Source organism: Fusarium solani (genome assembly GCF_023522795.1).
Source record: "Fusarium solani strain SB1 chromosome Unknown bctg00000013, whole genome shotgun sequence".
In the NCBI taxonomy this organism is placed as follows: domain Eukaryota; kingdom Fungi; phylum Ascomycota; class Sordariomycetes; order Hypocreales; family Nectriaceae; genus Fusarium; species Fusarium solani.
This window is the reverse complement of record NW_027072145.1, coordinates 262,263-278,742: the sequence shown is the minus strand read 5'-3', so window position 1 is coordinate 278,742 and position 16,480 is coordinate 262,263. Positions and strand designations below refer to the sequence as shown.

At 49.2% G+C, this 16,480-nt stretch overlaps 5 protein-coding genes across 5 annotated transcripts; 3 read left to right on the top strand and 2 right to left on the bottom strand.

Moving 5' to 3' along the window:
• Positions 1-5,023: 5,023 nt before the first annotated feature.
• Positions 5,024-6,338, top strand: MRS44_016999 (uncharacterized protein; the record flags this gene model as incomplete). The annotated part of the gene is made up of 2 exons (XM_065617528.1): positions 5,024-5,569; positions 5,625-6,338. 2 exons carry the CDS (start codon positions 5,024-5,026, stop codon positions 6,336-6,338), a joined length of 1,260 nt encoding a protein of 419 aa, XP_065473600.1.
• Positions 6,339-7,680: 1,342 nt separating this feature from the next.
• On the top strand, positions 7,681-8,498 carry MRS44_016998 (uncharacterized protein; the record flags this gene model as incomplete). The annotated part of the gene is made up of 2 exons (XM_065617527.1): positions 7,681-8,311; positions 8,437-8,498. The coding sequence occupies 2 exons, from the start codon at positions 7,681-7,683 to the stop codon at positions 8,496-8,498; spliced, it is 693 nt and encodes a 230-aa protein (XP_065473599.1).
• An 867-nt stretch (positions 8,499-9,365) lies between these two features.
• MRS44_016997 (uncharacterized protein) lies at positions 9,366-10,541 on the bottom strand (the record flags this gene model as incomplete). The annotated part of the gene is made up of 3 exons (XM_065617526.1): positions 9,366-10,024; positions 10,084-10,405; positions 10,455-10,541. The coding sequence occupies 3 exons, from the start codon at positions 10,539-10,541 to the stop codon at positions 9,366-9,368; spliced, it is 1,068 nt and encodes a 355-aa protein (XP_065473598.1).
• A 2,405-nt stretch (positions 10,542-12,946) lies between these two features.
• Positions 12,947-14,814, bottom strand: MRS44_016996 (uncharacterized protein; the record flags this gene model as incomplete). Its single annotated transcript, XM_065617525.1, has 5 exons — positions 12,947-13,336; positions 13,506-14,105; positions 14,163-14,249; positions 14,309-14,451; positions 14,508-14,814. 5 exons carry the CDS (start codon positions 14,812-14,814, stop codon positions 12,947-12,949), a joined length of 1,527 nt encoding a protein of 508 aa, XP_065473597.1.
• Positions 14,815-15,415: 601 nt separating this feature from the next.
• Positions 15,416-16,017, top strand: MRS44_016995 (uncharacterized protein; the record flags this gene model as incomplete). Its single annotated transcript, XM_065617524.1, has 2 exons — positions 15,416-15,599; positions 15,836-16,017. The coding sequence occupies 2 exons, from the start codon at positions 15,416-15,418 to the stop codon at positions 16,015-16,017; spliced, it is 366 nt and encodes a 121-aa protein (XP_065473596.1).
• Between the last annotated feature and the right edge of the window lie 463 nt (positions 16,018-16,480).

Sequence of the window (16,480 nt, the reverse complement as noted above, 5' to 3'; positions counted from 1 at the left end):
ATATTCATCCTTGGATACACTCTGGGTTGAGGAAGCGAATGTCATAGGCAAGCCCGAGTAGGTATATGTAGTGCAATCGCCAGTCATTTTAGGAGACTTGGCAGTAAGGCGAAAAGCTGGACAAGGTATCTTCTTGTGAGACGGCGTAAATTGGACTTAGGCAGACTGTATCCTCTCTTGAGACGGCGGACTAAAACGGCCTTCGGCCTACTTGTCTAAAGCAGCCGCCGAACTGGGACAGCGATTGGCGACTACCCAATCTGTTCGCCCCAATAAACCGTCCATTTTTCTCTCTCCGTCCGCTGGAAGAACCGTCTATTTTTGACCCTTCGTAGGCTGCATCACTAGCCACACATCACACACACCCTCTCGACATTGGCGACAAAAGCGAAACTTCTTGATAAGTGTCATTTGCAAAAGCTTAGCAAACTCTTCTCTATGATTATTCCGTATCAAACTTCGTTCCTCAAGGCTCATTTGGGAAAACCGCTCGCGGTTTGCGTCTCCTGTGAAGGTATTCAAGTTACCTACCGGTAATGTGAACGCTACAGGTTAGCACAGGTCCCCATATAAGAAACGCGGCGCATTTCTAGATGCGAAACGGGGGTAGAGATCTAGGTAAGGGCTGTGATTGGAGCAGAGGTGGAAATGAGGCGCATTTCTGCTCTACATGCTTGAGAACATCGTCGGTGAACTGTTGATAAGGCGGCTCTCACTCAAATAAGAAAACTATTCCAGCAACCGTTTGTCAAATTCGCCGCGGCCGTCGACGTCTGGGAGCTGCTTTGATTGCATCAGCTGCCAACGGCGGTCAAGTTCCTCACTGTCATCCTGTTAGGCCTTGCCAGACCAGACTTGCGTATTGTGATATGCTAAAGTGATATCACACTGTGCTAAAGTGCTAAAGTGATATATATCACCGTGAATATATATCACTCTTTTTTTCAGCTAAATGTGATATCACGATAGCTAAAATGCTATCGGCCGTGTAGCACCCTTATCAGATAAGATTAGATAATCTTATCTACAGTACTTTGGTTGGATCTACTGGAACGAACTTTTTCAACACCCCCTTGTTCTCGTCACACCTTTAACACAACATAGGATTTCATAGCGTATTTAGATTCGCAGAATTTCCCCATAATCTAAATACAAGTTTTTAGATTCAATCTTTCTTGCTACTCACGCACACGCCCTTCTGTGGGAGGCGAGAGGATGCCAACTACATCCGACTTCTTCAGCTTAAGCTGCAGCTCTATAGTTTATGCTACAATCCTGAGTGTAGGCTGTAGACCTCGGCATGGGCAGCAGGCCAGAGTGCAACCTTTGGTATGTAAGTTGCTGCTAGCATCCACCACACCAAATGCACTTGTGACTTGATGCTGGCACCAATCCTTCGCCCTGCCAGATATCTTTGAATTCCGCGGTCTGTGTTGGAGAAGTGGCATGGATGATAGTGTTGCATAGACAGCCACAGGAAACGGTGTCACACGATAACGCGTGAATCGTCAGAACAGTGTTACAGGTCTGTTGCAGGGCCAGCAGGTCTAGTATCATAGCTTCGTCTGTTTAGCTATACCATCCACAACCCCTCTTTCGGCACAACCCCTCTTTCGGCAAGCAAAATAAAAAAGCCACCACCAAAAATCACCAACTTTACTTACATAGAACTTGACCAAATTGATAGAAATGCGTCAAAATCTTCGTTTCATAAATAACGAATAGGTTCATCTATTGTACCCTGGGCTTTTTGACAAGCCGCCCTGATCGCGTGGTGAGTTGGCGGGGTATAGTTTCCTCTCTGACTTCGATGACAGAGCCAGCCTCCGATTCTGACTCCTGCTCGCTTGAACAGACCGATTCCAGTCTAACAGCCATATTTTGGGTCTCATCTTCTATTATAGCTTCTCCACCGGATAGGGTCTCCCCAAGAGTCATAAAACGTTTGTTAGGATTCGGCACCGCCTTCCTCTTCTTCCCTCTTTTCAAGCGAGCCAATTCTTCCTCTAGGCTAGCAATCCTCAGCGTATGCGCCGCTATTGTCTGCTGTTGAGCCTCAAAGCCCTTGGCTATTACGTGGTACCGTCTCCGCGTCTTTGGTGTTTTGTTTAGCCCGAGATCACGAATTTGACGGCTCGTTTGTGGTGTATCGTCCGAGTCAAAATACGGCGCGGGTTCGGGGGTTGCTCTTGGGTTGCCCTTTGGCCTATCTTGTTGGATTTCTGGATGCCTCAGTGCCTTGGTACGTGAAATCGGCCAGTTCCCAGTAACTCTCCAGCCGGAGAGTATGTTCTTCTTAGTCATGCCAACTTGACGAGCCTTGGCGTAGATCCTGATGAAGTTGACCTTGTCCATTGGAGTGGAATCAGTCAATGAAGCGAACTTTTCCAACTCTCGTCGATATGCGGCCTTGGAGGCATTGAATACTCCATTGTCAAGTGGTTGGAGTCCATGAGAGCAGTGTGCTGGCAGATAGCAACAATAAACGTTGTTCAAAAAGCACGTGGCCATCCATTCATCCTTCCGTCGCTCAGTAGTGATCTTGAACCGAGGTAAACGAAGAACATACCGTTGCGTGGCTCCCATGACCATCTAAAATGATCAGTCTCGCATCAGAGTCGTCAGCTGGCATTGTCTGGGGTAGATAAACTCTTTCAAGCCATTCAACGCCAATGTGGTCGTCAGTCCATCCGTTAGGCGAAGTTATGTAATACCAGTCTGCTATCTTCTTAAATTCTTCAAGAAACCACTGTTTCTGCAGTTCTTTCCCCTTGAAGATTATGCCTGGAATCAAAGCGCGGCCGTCAGCAGTGATGGCTTCGATAAATGAAGTCCAATTCCGAGTTTGTGGTCCTTTGAGAAATGCCTTCCGCTTCGGGTCCGCGCTTCCAACAACCAGGCTATCTAGGCCTAAATAAAGAGAATTAGTCGGTCGAATTTCAAAGAATGGCAAGGAATGTAGGTATATGCTTGCCGAAACCAGTCATAATACCTCCTTCATCAACGTTGACGGTGTTTTCGGGCTTGATCCAGCCGTACTGGCCCTCCCTGATATCAAAGTACCAATGAACCGCTTTGGGTGTGAAAGAGTCGAACCTCTTGGCTTCTTGACGTCTACCCATCTTGGTCTTTAGATCTGCGCGGCGACTGATAAACTTGATCACCCAGTTGCGTCCTAAGTCGGGATGTTCGCCCTGCTGTCTCAACAGGCCCATGACACAGGCGCGAATCTGACTGTGGGACGGAGCGTAGCCCAAGGACTCCTGCCGGAGTATCCAGGCAGCCAATCTATCCTCTTGGTTCTTGGACAAGCGCCGATGAGGGTGGATCTGCTCTTTAACGGCCCCGCGGCCGTTAAGTCTGTCGACTAGAGTACTTCGAGGCACTCCCCGTCTCTGAGCGGCTTGAGGAGGTGAAACGCCATCATCAGTAACATCCAAGATAGCCTCTGCCATGTTTTCCTCTGTATATTTCCATCGAGGTCTCGACCTAGGCATTTTCTCGTCGTTGTCGCAGACAAAGGTCAAAAAACACGGGAAAGAGCGGTGAGGAGTTTGATGATTAAACCAACAGTATTTCCATAACACAGCATGCATAGATCACATACCCCGCACAGCCTAAGAGAGCTAAAGTCGTTAACTCCAATCATTTCTATAATCAATAGAGGCATTATCTCCTAAGTAGCTATTTACTTTGGCCAATTCTGGTATAAGTGAAGTTGGTGAGTTTTGGTGAAGCTTTTTTTATTTTGCTTGCCGAAAGAGGGGTTGTGCCAAAAGAGGGGTTGTGGATGGTAAGAAGTAGGAGAGCAAGAACAACCATGATGAGAAAGAGACAGAAGACAATCATTCCGATCATCATTATATTATGAGCTACCTGGTGAGAGCGCGCTGTCCGACAGTCTGCTGCCTCGACTTTCAATATTTAATTATGATTTCATCTTCAAAATTTATCACTGATACCCTTACTCAATCACAGACTAGAGCATCACCCGATGATCTGCCCTTCGAATAATCTAGCTTCGACGTCATTTTCCGCACCACTTATCCAGAGAGGGCCAAACTAGGCCCATCTGGCAAACGAAAGACGTCTGGTCGTGTTATGTATGAATGCCTTCATTGCCCCCCAGATAGTCCATGGTCAAATGGAAAGCATGGCAATGCTATTTACCACGCGAAAAGGAAACATGCCTCTATTCTTCAGACGGAGGCCAGTACCCTAGACGAGCACGACTAAGATATTATTACCCGGCCATCAAAGCAGCCTCGGATAGACAGTTTTTTTCACAGTCAGCCATCAGATACCACTTTACGCCGCGCCTTTAACCGACAGCAATATATAGAATCGATTGTCGGTCTTCTCACACGCCGTCGTTTACCATTCTCCGTGGTGAAATGGGATGAGATGCAGGACATCATATTGGCATGCAATCCGGCTATTGAGGATCTTCTCCTCACATCCCGCGACGCAGCTATGCGTCGTATTATCACTACTCTCGATTTATACCGGTCCCAATTGAAAGCAAAGCTTCAGGCGTCCGTATCGAAGATCCAATCCATCTCTCGACCGATCTCTGGACATCGCCTCATCGGCATGGCATTTTAGCAGTATGCGCTAGATGGGTTGATAATGGCTATCGACTTCAAAAGGCCCTGCTAGCTATGCCTGAATGTCAATACAGCCACAGTGGCGAACGCCAAACAGCTCTAATGGCGGAAGCAATCGAAGAATACGGTGTTGCGAAGCAAATCGGCTATCATACCGGCGATAATGCTACTTCAAACGATACCTGTTTAAAGCATCTCTCTCAACGGTTACAGGATAAATACGGCGTATGTTATTTAGAACGTTGATTAATAGGTAGTTGGTTAACTGAGTCTAGATATCTTTCCATCCCAACCAGCGTCGAATCTGATGTGTCGCTCATATCATAAATCTCTCCCTTCACGCCTTTCTCCTTGCTTCCTCGAAAGAAGCTTTACGCGCAGCACTTGCCGCTGCTAGCGACGTAACCGGCACCGAGATGTACGAACAATTCTACTTTACACTCTATGATGTATCCGCCAATGAGCCAACATCGCGGTCTGAAGCTTCGGGACAGCAAGAACAGTCTTTCAGTAAGATATGGAAGGGAAAGGCGAAAAGGGCCGCTCGGAAGCCCCCCGATTTCAAGGATGGGAAATTCAGAGACTGGCAAACCATCCCGGCGATGCGCAAACTACATAACGTTGCAGTCTGGCTTCGAAATTCATCTATCCACAGTGATCTATGGGAGGATCGAGTAGGCTTGCGGCTTAGAATCGATAACGACACCCGATGGAACTCTTGGTATAAGCTGATCGATAATCTTATCCGAAGACAATCACAGATCAAGCAATTCTTGCTTGATTACGATAAGGAGATCAACGATAATATCCTCAACTCATCAGATTGGGATTACCTTGAAAAAACACATAGATTTCTCCACCCATTCGCGTCGGCAAATTTATGGGCTGAGGGTAAGAATTCTACCTTGTCGCAAATATTGACAGTTATGGATGGCTTATTACGCCACTATGAAAAGAACAAGGTTTGCTGTCTCTTGATAGACTCTAAACCCTAACTTAGCTAATTATCCAATCTAGGAACATTACTCGAAGCTAGAGATGCTTGATCGCCGTACCCTTCATTCAATTGAGATGGGCTGGTTCATTCTCGACAAGTATTATACTATGACTAAAGATGCGCCTGTTTACGCTGCCGCCCTCCTACTTGATCCTTCAAAGCGAATCAGGTACATTGAGCGCCACTGGCCAGAGTCATGGCACGAGAACGCCATTGCTGGTGTCCGTACAATTTGGGAAGAAGAGTACAAAACTCAGCCTGAGACTGGACCTGCAGAGTCGGTTGATAAGGCATCTGCTTCGCAAAAGCGGCAACCGAACGAGTGGGACGCTTTACTTGAAGAGTTGGAAGTCACCGAGGATCTTGGTCATAGTATGGACGATCTTGAAGACTTTATCAAGGCAACACCCATCAAAATAAGTGGATCACCACTTCAATGGTGGTGTCATAAGGATCAGCGGAAGACTTATCCTCAGCTAAGTCGAATGGCTATTGATATCCTCTCGATCGCGCCTGAATCAGCTGATCCGGAATCTGCTTTCTCTGGTGGTCGACGTACTCTCTCCTGGGATAGAGAACGAATGACTTGCGAGAATCTTGAGAAGGTTGGATGTATAGGTAACTGGCTGCGTGAAGGGCATATCCAGAAGACTGTTCATGGTGGTATGGGTGTAATTACTGATACGGGCTTTGATAGTGGCGGCGATGGAGACTCCGATGTTAATTTTGATTGATTTGCGGATGTCTGACAGCACAGGTGGTAAAGTGCTATAGTGATATCAATCGTGCTAAAGTGCTAGGGTGATATTCTAGCACACTTTTTGCGAATATGTGAATACGAATATGAATATCACTTTAGCACGTTATATCACAATACGCAAGTCTGCCTGCCTGCCCACTCTCCGACTCTGACTCCACTGTTTGGGGCAACAACTCGGCCTGATCATCGGTGGCCTTGATGTCTCGGTTCGCCTTTTTGCGCCGCCGGTAGTTTTGTGTGCGTTTCGCTTGCAAGCGACGTCGGTGTAGCACGGCCGGGTCCTGTTCTTGATCGTCTACAAATCGAACGTTCATTGTAGCTTCAATACTTGCGACATTTACTGACTCTCCTGAAGCAATCGAGGTCTATCCCTTCAATTGTCGAGGAGCTCCGGCAAGTACCCCGCCCCACACCACCCCTGTCAACGAGGAGGTACATGAGGGGAACCACACGATGTGTCATTAATTATCACCATCTAAATCCTCATGCAAACCATTCTCAATTCAACGATGACTTTTCAATCGATACCTTCATCACTACCTACAGAGGCAGTCAATCCAGGGGCTTCAATTAGGGCAGCCAAGGTCAAGAAGCTCAAGGAGGCCGTTGGCGCCGGTCAGTCGTAATAAAAGGAGGCGCCAGACAGTTTGGGGATGTGAGCAGTGTGATGTAGCTATTTGTAACTCGAGAGATTGCTGGTACTTCTACCATAGGCTAAAATAGGTGAGGGGCTAGGTACCTTTGATCCGATGCATTTTTATTGGCTGCCAACCCCTGCTGTGACCCGACCGGAGCTCCTCGACAATTGAAGGGATAACTCCGAAAACGCCCTAACTTTATTAGGAAAGTATAACGCTGTACTAGTCCAAAGGAGGAAAGTGTAACGCTTGACCGTGCTCTGCTACTAATTTATCTTTGAGGTCTTCTAGTTTAACCATGAGCTGCAACAGGAATAACGTACATGATAAGCGAGTGCACCAGACAAGCGAGTGCACCAAAAATCCCTCATCTAACATCATCACTATTTGATCAATTAATTCCTCACAACTAGACATGTCTCAATCAAATAAAGAAGCTAGATTACTTCTTGCACTTCAGGCCCTTCAAAATAACCCAGATTTAAAACTACGACAAACTGCAAGGCTCTACCAGGTTGACTACTATGCCTTACGTCGTCGGCACAATGGCATACAATCTCAACGCGATACCATCCCGAAATCACGCAAACTATCAGATCTAGAGGAACAGATCATTATTCAGTTTATTCTTGACCTAGATTCGCGAGGATTTCCCCCCGGCTACGTGGTGTGAAAGAAATGGCTGATCAATTGCTTGCCGACCGCGACGCGTCACCAGTTGGCGTGCGCTGGGCTTCAAACTTCGTCAAGCGACACCCAGACCTTAAGACGCGTTTTTTTCGCAAATACGACTACCAGAGAGCTAAGTGCGAAGATCCAACCATTATCCGCGATTGGTTTCGGCTTGTGGCGAACACAATCGCGAAGTACGGCATCCGATCAGATGATATCTATAACGTTGACGAGACTGGCTTTCTTATGGGCATGATTGCAAGCGGAATGGTCGTCATAGGCACAGAAAGGCGTGAAAAGCCAAAAGCAGTGCAGCCTGGAAACCGGGAATGGATTACGGTCATTCAGGCGATCAATGCGGAAGGCTGGCCGATCCCGCCGTTTATCATCGGTGCGGGCCAATATCATCTCGCCAACTGGTACCGAGAAAGCAACCTCCCGGGCGATTGGGCTATTGCGACGACCCAAAATGGCTGGACCGATAACGAGACCGGTCTCGAGTGGCTCAAGCACTTTAACCGGTGCACAACCAATCGATCAATTGGTGTCTATCGTCTCTTAATCCTCGATGGCCACGAAAGTCACCACTCCATCGAATTCGAGAGATATTGTGAGGAGAACAAGATCATTAGGCTTTGTATGCCACCTCATTCCTCTCATCTACTTCAGCCCCTTGACGTCGGGTGCTTCAGCGTGCTTAAGAGTGCTTATGGTCGAGAAATAGAGCGTCTGATCAGATGCTCTATAACCCACGTTTCAAAGACCGAGTTCTTTCCGGCCTTCTACGCCGCATTTCAAGCCACTATGACGGAACGAAATATTAAGGGGGCTTTTAGAGGAGCTGGGCTTGTTCCTCTTAATGCGGAAAATGTGATCTCAAAGCTTGATGTGCAGCTACGTACGCCAACGCCGGTTGAGGAGGCAGCTGAACCGTCGACCCCTTGGGCCTCAAGGACCCCAAAGACCGTGCTTGAGGCTGGATCTCAGTCTGAATACCTCGAAAGACGAATTAGAAGGCATCAGAGCAGCTCCCCAGAGTCAATTTTAGAAGCTCTACAGTCTCTTGCAAAGGGGACAAAGGCAGTTATGCATCGGGTTGCCTTATTGACCGCTGAGAACAAAGACCTTCGAGAGGCAAATGAGATACTAAGCCGGCGCCGGAGGGCAAAAAGAACCCGACTACAGAAAAGAGGGGTAATGACGGTAGAGGAAGGAAGGCAAGCAATTGATCAGATGGATATTGATGCGCAGGTAGTGGCCGAATCGTCGCGGAGTGGTGGTCAAGGGAGGTCGGCGCGAGCGGGAGTTCGGCATTGTGGTGTCTGCGGCAAGCCCGGTCATAATGCAAGGACCTGTCAGGTAGTGATTGAGACATCTGGGGAAGAGTATAGTGAGTAGTTTTAATTGATCAAATGGTTTGTGGTGTTTTTATAGCGATTTCTATCTTTAAGGTAGAGATTTTTGGTGCACTCACTTGTCTGGTGCACTCGCTTATCATGTACGTTATACCTAGATCTAAAAAAAAAAAAAAAAAAAAAGAATGCGTTTCCATATTATTAAGTATCTAAATACCCAATAAAGCTATATAAAATAAGGGATCTTGGTTGTGGCCCTGAAGACCTAAGTTGCAATTGCCCACTGGATTATTAAACAAAGAGGTTAAGTATTAAGAGAGTATTTACGCGTCAGCGCTATCTCGCCGTGGATTTGGCAATCGTGTGATCATACAACTCATCAGTACTCCTATCATCTCTCGGATCCACGTTCAGACTCTCAACATCCACTCTGGTAACGACACGTATCTCGTCTCCAGAGCCATCGTCAAGACGTGACCCCTTGGACGCCACAACCACCGTGTTGGACTCCAAGTCATCTCGCACAGGATCGGTCTTGGTGGCAATATTTTTGTCCTTTCCTGGCTTGTGTGCAGAGAGCTCGACAAATGCACCTGTGTTGCGGTAATCTCGATTCGATCCAGACTGGGTTCCTCCACGGTGCCGGATAAAATCGATGAGTTCGCCAAGGACAGCGAATTCAAGCTTGAGTTTGATGGAATATGTAACCACCTTGACTCCTTGCTCCCAGACAAAGTAGTTTTTATACTCGATTGCGAGAAGGGCAATGTCCATGATGACAATGACGATATTAATGGCAAAGAGCTGCCATAGAACACGTCGTGTATTGCCAAAGGCCGTCTTGAGGATGCCGATCGTCTTCCAGATGTAGAGGCCAGAGATGATGAACTCTTGGAGGCAGAAGAAGGTCATTTGTACTTTTTCGAGGACATTGAAGACGGCGTTGAACCCTCGCTTGCTCTCGTTCGGGCTGTACGTCGATCCAAATAGCAGGACTGTGATGCTCGTGTGCCGCACTGCTGTTAGCGCTGATGCATTCAGAGCACGGACTGACATACCCAGACAACACCGTTGATGATGATCATACAGAGAACACCCCGTAGGATTCTAGCATCAGTCACGACGAGATGAAGCCGTGAGTACAACACCACGGATTGGCCAGAGACCAACAGGGCCCAGCCAACGCTATCAATGATCATGCCCACGTAGTCATGAGTAAAGTCAAAGTAGACGATCAACCATCCGACACAGTAGGGAATGACACCAAACGACGCAAGCAGGATGCTCCAAAAGTAGAGGCCTGAGCGACGCTTGAAGGTCATGAAGATGAGGGACAGCAGCTCAACGGCATTGCACAGCGCCAACGTCGAACAGACCTAAGCACATCAGCATATTGAAACATGCCGCGATAACAATACAGCGTACAATGACGAGGACCGCCTCTGGGGTGTAGATCGCACCCTGAAGGGCCCGTTTGGCCGTGTAAGGGTGGTCGCTCAATAGCGACGACATGGTGTTGCTGCCAGCCGAAGGATCAGCACTACTCGATTAGAAAGTGACGAGCGTCATGAAGGGTCGCATTTCCAACGACGTGGATGTCTAGCGACATAAATGGACTCCTGATCTGCACCCCTAGTCCCTGGCAGGTGGAACACCACGGCTGGAGCGGATCCGGGGAGACCTGGGGAAGCGGGGGAATGACTCGATCAAGGCGCGTTATTCGTGACGGCATCTTGCTAGGCTGCGCCATGGCGTTCGATGACCTCCTTGCGATCGAGTCAACATCCCGGTCAAGCCTCTCGAGCCCACCATCCAACTGCCAGAGGCGTTTTTTAGAATGCTCCAGCTAGTAAAGTTTTGGAGGCGGGGAGACGGGACGCTGTATCCAGGTGAGGGGGTGGCTTCAACTTTCCTTGGTTAGCTTGCTTTAAGCTTTGGCTGGGGTTGGTCCCTCTTGGATGTCACGACATGGCTGTAGACGCCATTCCTGCGGAACGAATCGGTGAAACCAAGTAGGCGGAGAAGGCTTTGGAACCTAGGTAGAGCTTGAAGCAATCTGGTCAGTCCTGTCACTGGTCACGATTTTCTCGCCTCATGTTCAAGTCTGGAACCCCAAGTCCAGAATCCCAAGTAATTGAACCAAACTTGGTCCGTCGTGCAGACAATGCCAGACTTGGTAAGTCTGCGATTGCCGATTTTCCGCATGCACTTGTCCATAGGGCGCAACGCGCTAATAAAGACCGTCAAATCGGTAGTCCCTCCCATTGGCGTCTTTCAGGCCAAGACATCGGCCACTCCTGGGCAAGGCGTCATTAACCTTCGCTACCCCTGGTTTCACAACTGACTCTTCAGCTTGTGATTCATCTTTAGCCCTCGCTTAGCTCTGTCGACGATTAATGTGTGTGGCTTGCTCTGTGTGTGGCTTGCAATAGACTCTACGACCAAGGTCCACGCCGTTTACGCAGTACGAATTGCTGTTTCTCGGGTCTTGCCTCTTGCATTTGACCTGTCACTTGCTCATTAATTACGCCACTCATTTCAAGCATTGATGGCGTCTAGTGAAATGAAGCCCCTGTTCCATCATCTCAGCCGACAATGGACAGCTCCAGTAGTGGCCTGGCCAGATTTCCGCTTAAGAAACTGTCTGGAGCCTTTCCGAGCTGAATTCCGGCCCCGAATTGCTGGGCCAAAGACACGTCGCTACTTTTCATACACCAAAAGCTGTACTGAAGCGCCAGGAAACAGAAGTCCTACAAATGTACAAGGAGAGGGAGTCGTAAGAACTCCCTGCTATTGGCCCCTGGCCATTCCGTGCCCACATCGGTACAAAACCTCACGGACCTTGTTTCGGTGGAGTAGACGCCTAAACTAAGAACCATCCATCATCCCTGAAAGGATCGAGCCCGATCTAACTGAACTCATTTTAATTGATGGGTTTGTCCGAATTGCAAATCCGCGTGTGATGACCAGTAGAATCTCATTGCTCTTTGAGCATGGAGCCATGTCTCGTACTCAACCCCAGACTGCGCTAGGGATTTCTAAATTTCCGGCTTAGCAAAAATGTTTCTAAGTGCTGTCGTTATTCCTAAGAGCCTAAGAGTGACCGAGCGAAGATTAAAATATACAGAGCGACTTCAGATTACGGACGCCAGTGGAGCTTCCTTTCTGTCTTGAAGAATGCTCTTGTGTTAATTGCAGATAGCCGCTATATTCCGAAGAGGAGACATCGGACCATTCTCTATTTGATAAAGAAAACACCTATCACGTCGCCTCTTTTAGTAAATCAGGTACTGAAGGGCAACTCTGTTTCGCGTTGGCATGTTTATTAGCCAAGGAGCCGCGATGCAAGCACTGAGGCCAATATGGTTAGGACAATCTCACGACCGTGCGACAGCGCAATTATACTCTTTGTAAACTTAAGCGGTGTCACGGTGAGTTGGGAAGGAGGTTCTGACATTGCGATCCAGGTCCTATGTTAGTGCAAGACACCTGGACAAGGAGAGCGAAACGCAATAATAACCACGCTCTTATGCCTTTCGGTACGAAAGGTGTCGCAGGGTAGGCATGATCTTCACGGCCTCATGAAACAACTGCATTAGTAATCTAGCCGTATGCTTTAAGTAACTCTGCGGGATTGAATACCCCGCACAAGAGACAACCTCAGACAACAATCAATCAACACACTGCTGCTGCCTATTATTCTTTACCTGATCCTTGATCCTTTCAGCACGCTCAGTGCGACAATAAGCCTCTGGATGGGGCCGTGCTCCCCGGGTGCCAATGCACGCCTCCAGAGTAGAGTCGGTCAACTTAGTGCGTTACCGTCAGTGACATCATAACGGACAGCATCCTACTCTTCAATCCCCCTCAATTCTCATTCTCTTAGATTTCCATGACGCCCCATTTTGTGGCATCTTTCACCACCCCTTTGGCCACCATGAGCCATGCGAGCGCCGTCTGCCAGTACGGTGCAATGGCTGCTTCTCAGCGACCTCCACTTCAAGCATCATGACTTGGATCGGGTGCGGCAGACAGCGCAGTGGATCGTTGCGGAGGCGGAGCGAAATCAGGTCAGGCGGGCTGTGGTGTGCGGCGACCTGCTGACGAGCCGCACGATGCAGCCGACGCATGTGCTGTCTGCGTGTTACCGCTTCGTCAGTCTCCTCAGCGTACTCTGTGGCTCTACCCCTTCCCCGGCGGGCAGCAACAAATGTTGCTAGTTCAACACCAAGGTCTTCCAGCTCCTGGATCAGCTCGCCTGAGCATACGACAACGAGAGTACGAAGATTTGGACACTTTGAAAAAAACTGCAAGAAAAAATTTACTGTCGTTTCTCGTAGAATACACGTCATGAAGACTGTGCGTGTATAAATACACCTATCTATTGTTACCATCGCAGACCAGTCCGTTCGGCTCACTACTTTACTTCCAACCCCATCTGTTGGCCATCCAGCGGACAGCATACACCAAGCCTACCAAGACAGGCACCTCGATAAGCGGACCAACGGTAGATGCCAGGGCTTGATCGCTGTTGGGGCCAAAAGTCGCTACTGCCACTACTATAGCTAACTCGAAGTTGTTGCTCGCAGCCGTGAAGCTCTGGGTCACGACCATTGAGAAACGGAAGCCGAGCAGTCTGCTGATCCATAAAGTAGCGAAGAAGATGAGCACGAAATACACAATCAGTGGCGCGGCTACCCGGATGACCGACACAATCTGATGAACAACTTGTCGGCCTTGGGATGCGAATAGAACGAGAATAGTGTAGAGCAGGCCGATGAGGGACCAAGGCGCAAGGAATTTGAGAAATGTATGCTGATACCAATCGGGTCCAACGACTTTACGAAGAACAAATCGCGTAATAATAGCTGCCCCAAGCGGGATGCCAAGGAAAACAGCCACACTCGTTGCAACGACACTGTAGGATATATTGATCGTACCCGATTCGTGACTGATGACGCGGATGAAGAAGATGGCCAGGGGGGCGAAGAGGACCATCTGGAGTATCGAGTTGATAGCGACGAGGATGGCACAGTATTCGTCGCTGCCGCCGGCGAGACTGTTCCAAACGAGGACCTGAAAGCAAGGTGTTAGTATGGTTTGTAAATGTCTGAAGGTGACAGGTGAACGAACCATCGCAATACACCTCCCAAGGCCCACGAGAATAAGACCGGTGCGAAGCTCTGGCTTATCAGGGAGAAAAGCCCAGGCCAGGGCAAGCTAAGAGTAACGTCAGTATGCCGTCTGCGAAAGGAAGCGTACCGGGTGACGAGATTCACCATGAGGAAGGGAGCTAGGACCCAGTTAACGAAAAGGCTAAAGCAGATCTGCTTCCACATCTCTCTGTGCGAAAAGAGATCATGCAGCGATTCGTATCGTACTTTGCAAAGGATAGGATACATCATGACGAGCAAGCCAACAGCTTGTAAATTTGTCAGCTTCAGATACCGGAAGTTCAAGTCTCTGAGGAAAACATACCAATCGGCACTGAAACACCCACAAATTTGCCCTTCTGCAAGGCTGGCCCCGTCTCGGGAACAAAGTTGCCCAAAATGATGCCAATAGCCATTGCTAGGAAAATCCACAGGGCTAGGTAGCGATCCAGAGGACCGAGTCCTTTGAAGGCAGACAGCTGTTGCTTCGGCTGCTCATCGGGGCTCGTGTTCACAGGCGCGGCCTCGGGATCTAGGTCAGACTGTCCAGTGCTTCCATTGTCTAGGCCTGCGCGAGGCGGGGTAGGCTTCGGCTCGTGGCTGCCCAACCCTTTCTTCTTCTCCAGTGTCATGTTGAAGGCGGGCGGTCGTCTTGCGTGGTAGGTTTGAAGCGATGCGGTGCGCGGTGCAGGGTGGTTGTGGGTGGCTCGGAGTCCAGCGACGCAGATGAATTCTGTGCCTGTATGAATCGCTATCGTCGAGACGAACACGACCTTATACGTGAATCACCGCGGTCCCTCTTGCGCCCCAAAACTTGCAGCAATCTAGGAATCGCAATGGACGCTGCTGGTCGAAATTGCCGTCGAGCCAATCGCAGCCTCGGCATGACACAGCCCCCGGTTGGAATTTCCTTGGTGGGGTTACACAGTCACAGCTGGCGCAGGACTGAGTCCCTGCAAAGCTGAACAACCAATCACATCTCGGGCATGACAGGGTCCCAAGAACACATATAATTTTGGCCGTCGCCAATCATAGTCTGGGTATGACACATTCCCTACCATGTCTGAGTGAGGTTGCCCATTGCCTTCGGCCCTCAGAGGGCTTCATAATCAGAAATACCCTCCCTCCCCCCTCCAAGATGTGATGAACATCACAAAATCTCTCCTAAGGTTGGGCGCCCGTCCTCGCCTAATTCTCGCATTCCAACCGGTCAACTGCATCTGCTCATCCAAGATGGCCTCTACTGATGCCGCCACGCCCTGGCATGCTGCCTACCCTCCTCCACTCAACAAGGCCCCTGCGGCCATGACACGTCAGGCAGCATTGGAGATGATGAAGGACAGCAAGAATATCGCTGGCAAGAATTATGTCCTCATCGATCTCCGCCGGACAGACCACGAGGTTTTACCTACCTGCCGTGTTTTCCGAGACAACAATTAATCGAGTATCAACTCACCCATTCTGCCATCCAGGGCGGCACCATTCGCGGATCCATCAATCTGCCGGCACAGAGCCTCTACCCGACCATACCGACGCTGTACAGCCTGTTTAAATCGGCGGGAGTCCAAAAAATCATCTGGTACTGCTGTAGGTCTTGGTTCACTGCTTCCAAAATTCGCAGCATGTAATAAAGGGACATACTAACCTCTCCAGCATCCTCTTGGGGCCGGGGCTCGCGAGCAGCTGGATGGTTCAAGGACCATCTCGACGAGCAAGGCGACAGCGATATGGAGAGCGTGATCCTATTCGAAGGCATTGCCGGCTGGGCCAAAGCCGGTGGCGAGTTCGTGGAGTGGATGGATGAGTACGACGCGACTGTTTGGGATAGCAAGTAGTTATTATCTGGGATGAACAAGCCTTGGTGGCCAAAGAGCAATGAATCACGGTAGCTTGAACTCCTGGCGACATTGCGACTTGCTAGACAGGCGGCATGAACACCTATGCCAAAGACTTTGTAGTCCACCAAATCTAACAAGAATAGCTGCCCCAAAACACAGTCATCGCACCTAGATCTCATGATTTCACGCTGGAGAAATGAAAGGAGAGATGCCGTGAGATGCCGCAAGAAGCCATGGAGACGTAATCTTCATTGAAATGAGGCCCACCCTGGCGGCTCTCTCGCGTGGGAATATCAGACCCTGTAAGGATTCACTCGCCATGGCCGGCGGTGGGTGGGTCCAGGCATGGCTCCTAGCCACGCTTGGCTTAGTTTATATGGCCTAAAAATCTCTATCTGCACTGCCCAAAGTGCTATTTGTTATGTGGGCTCCCACTGTGTGTCTGGCCTGGAAGTCAGCA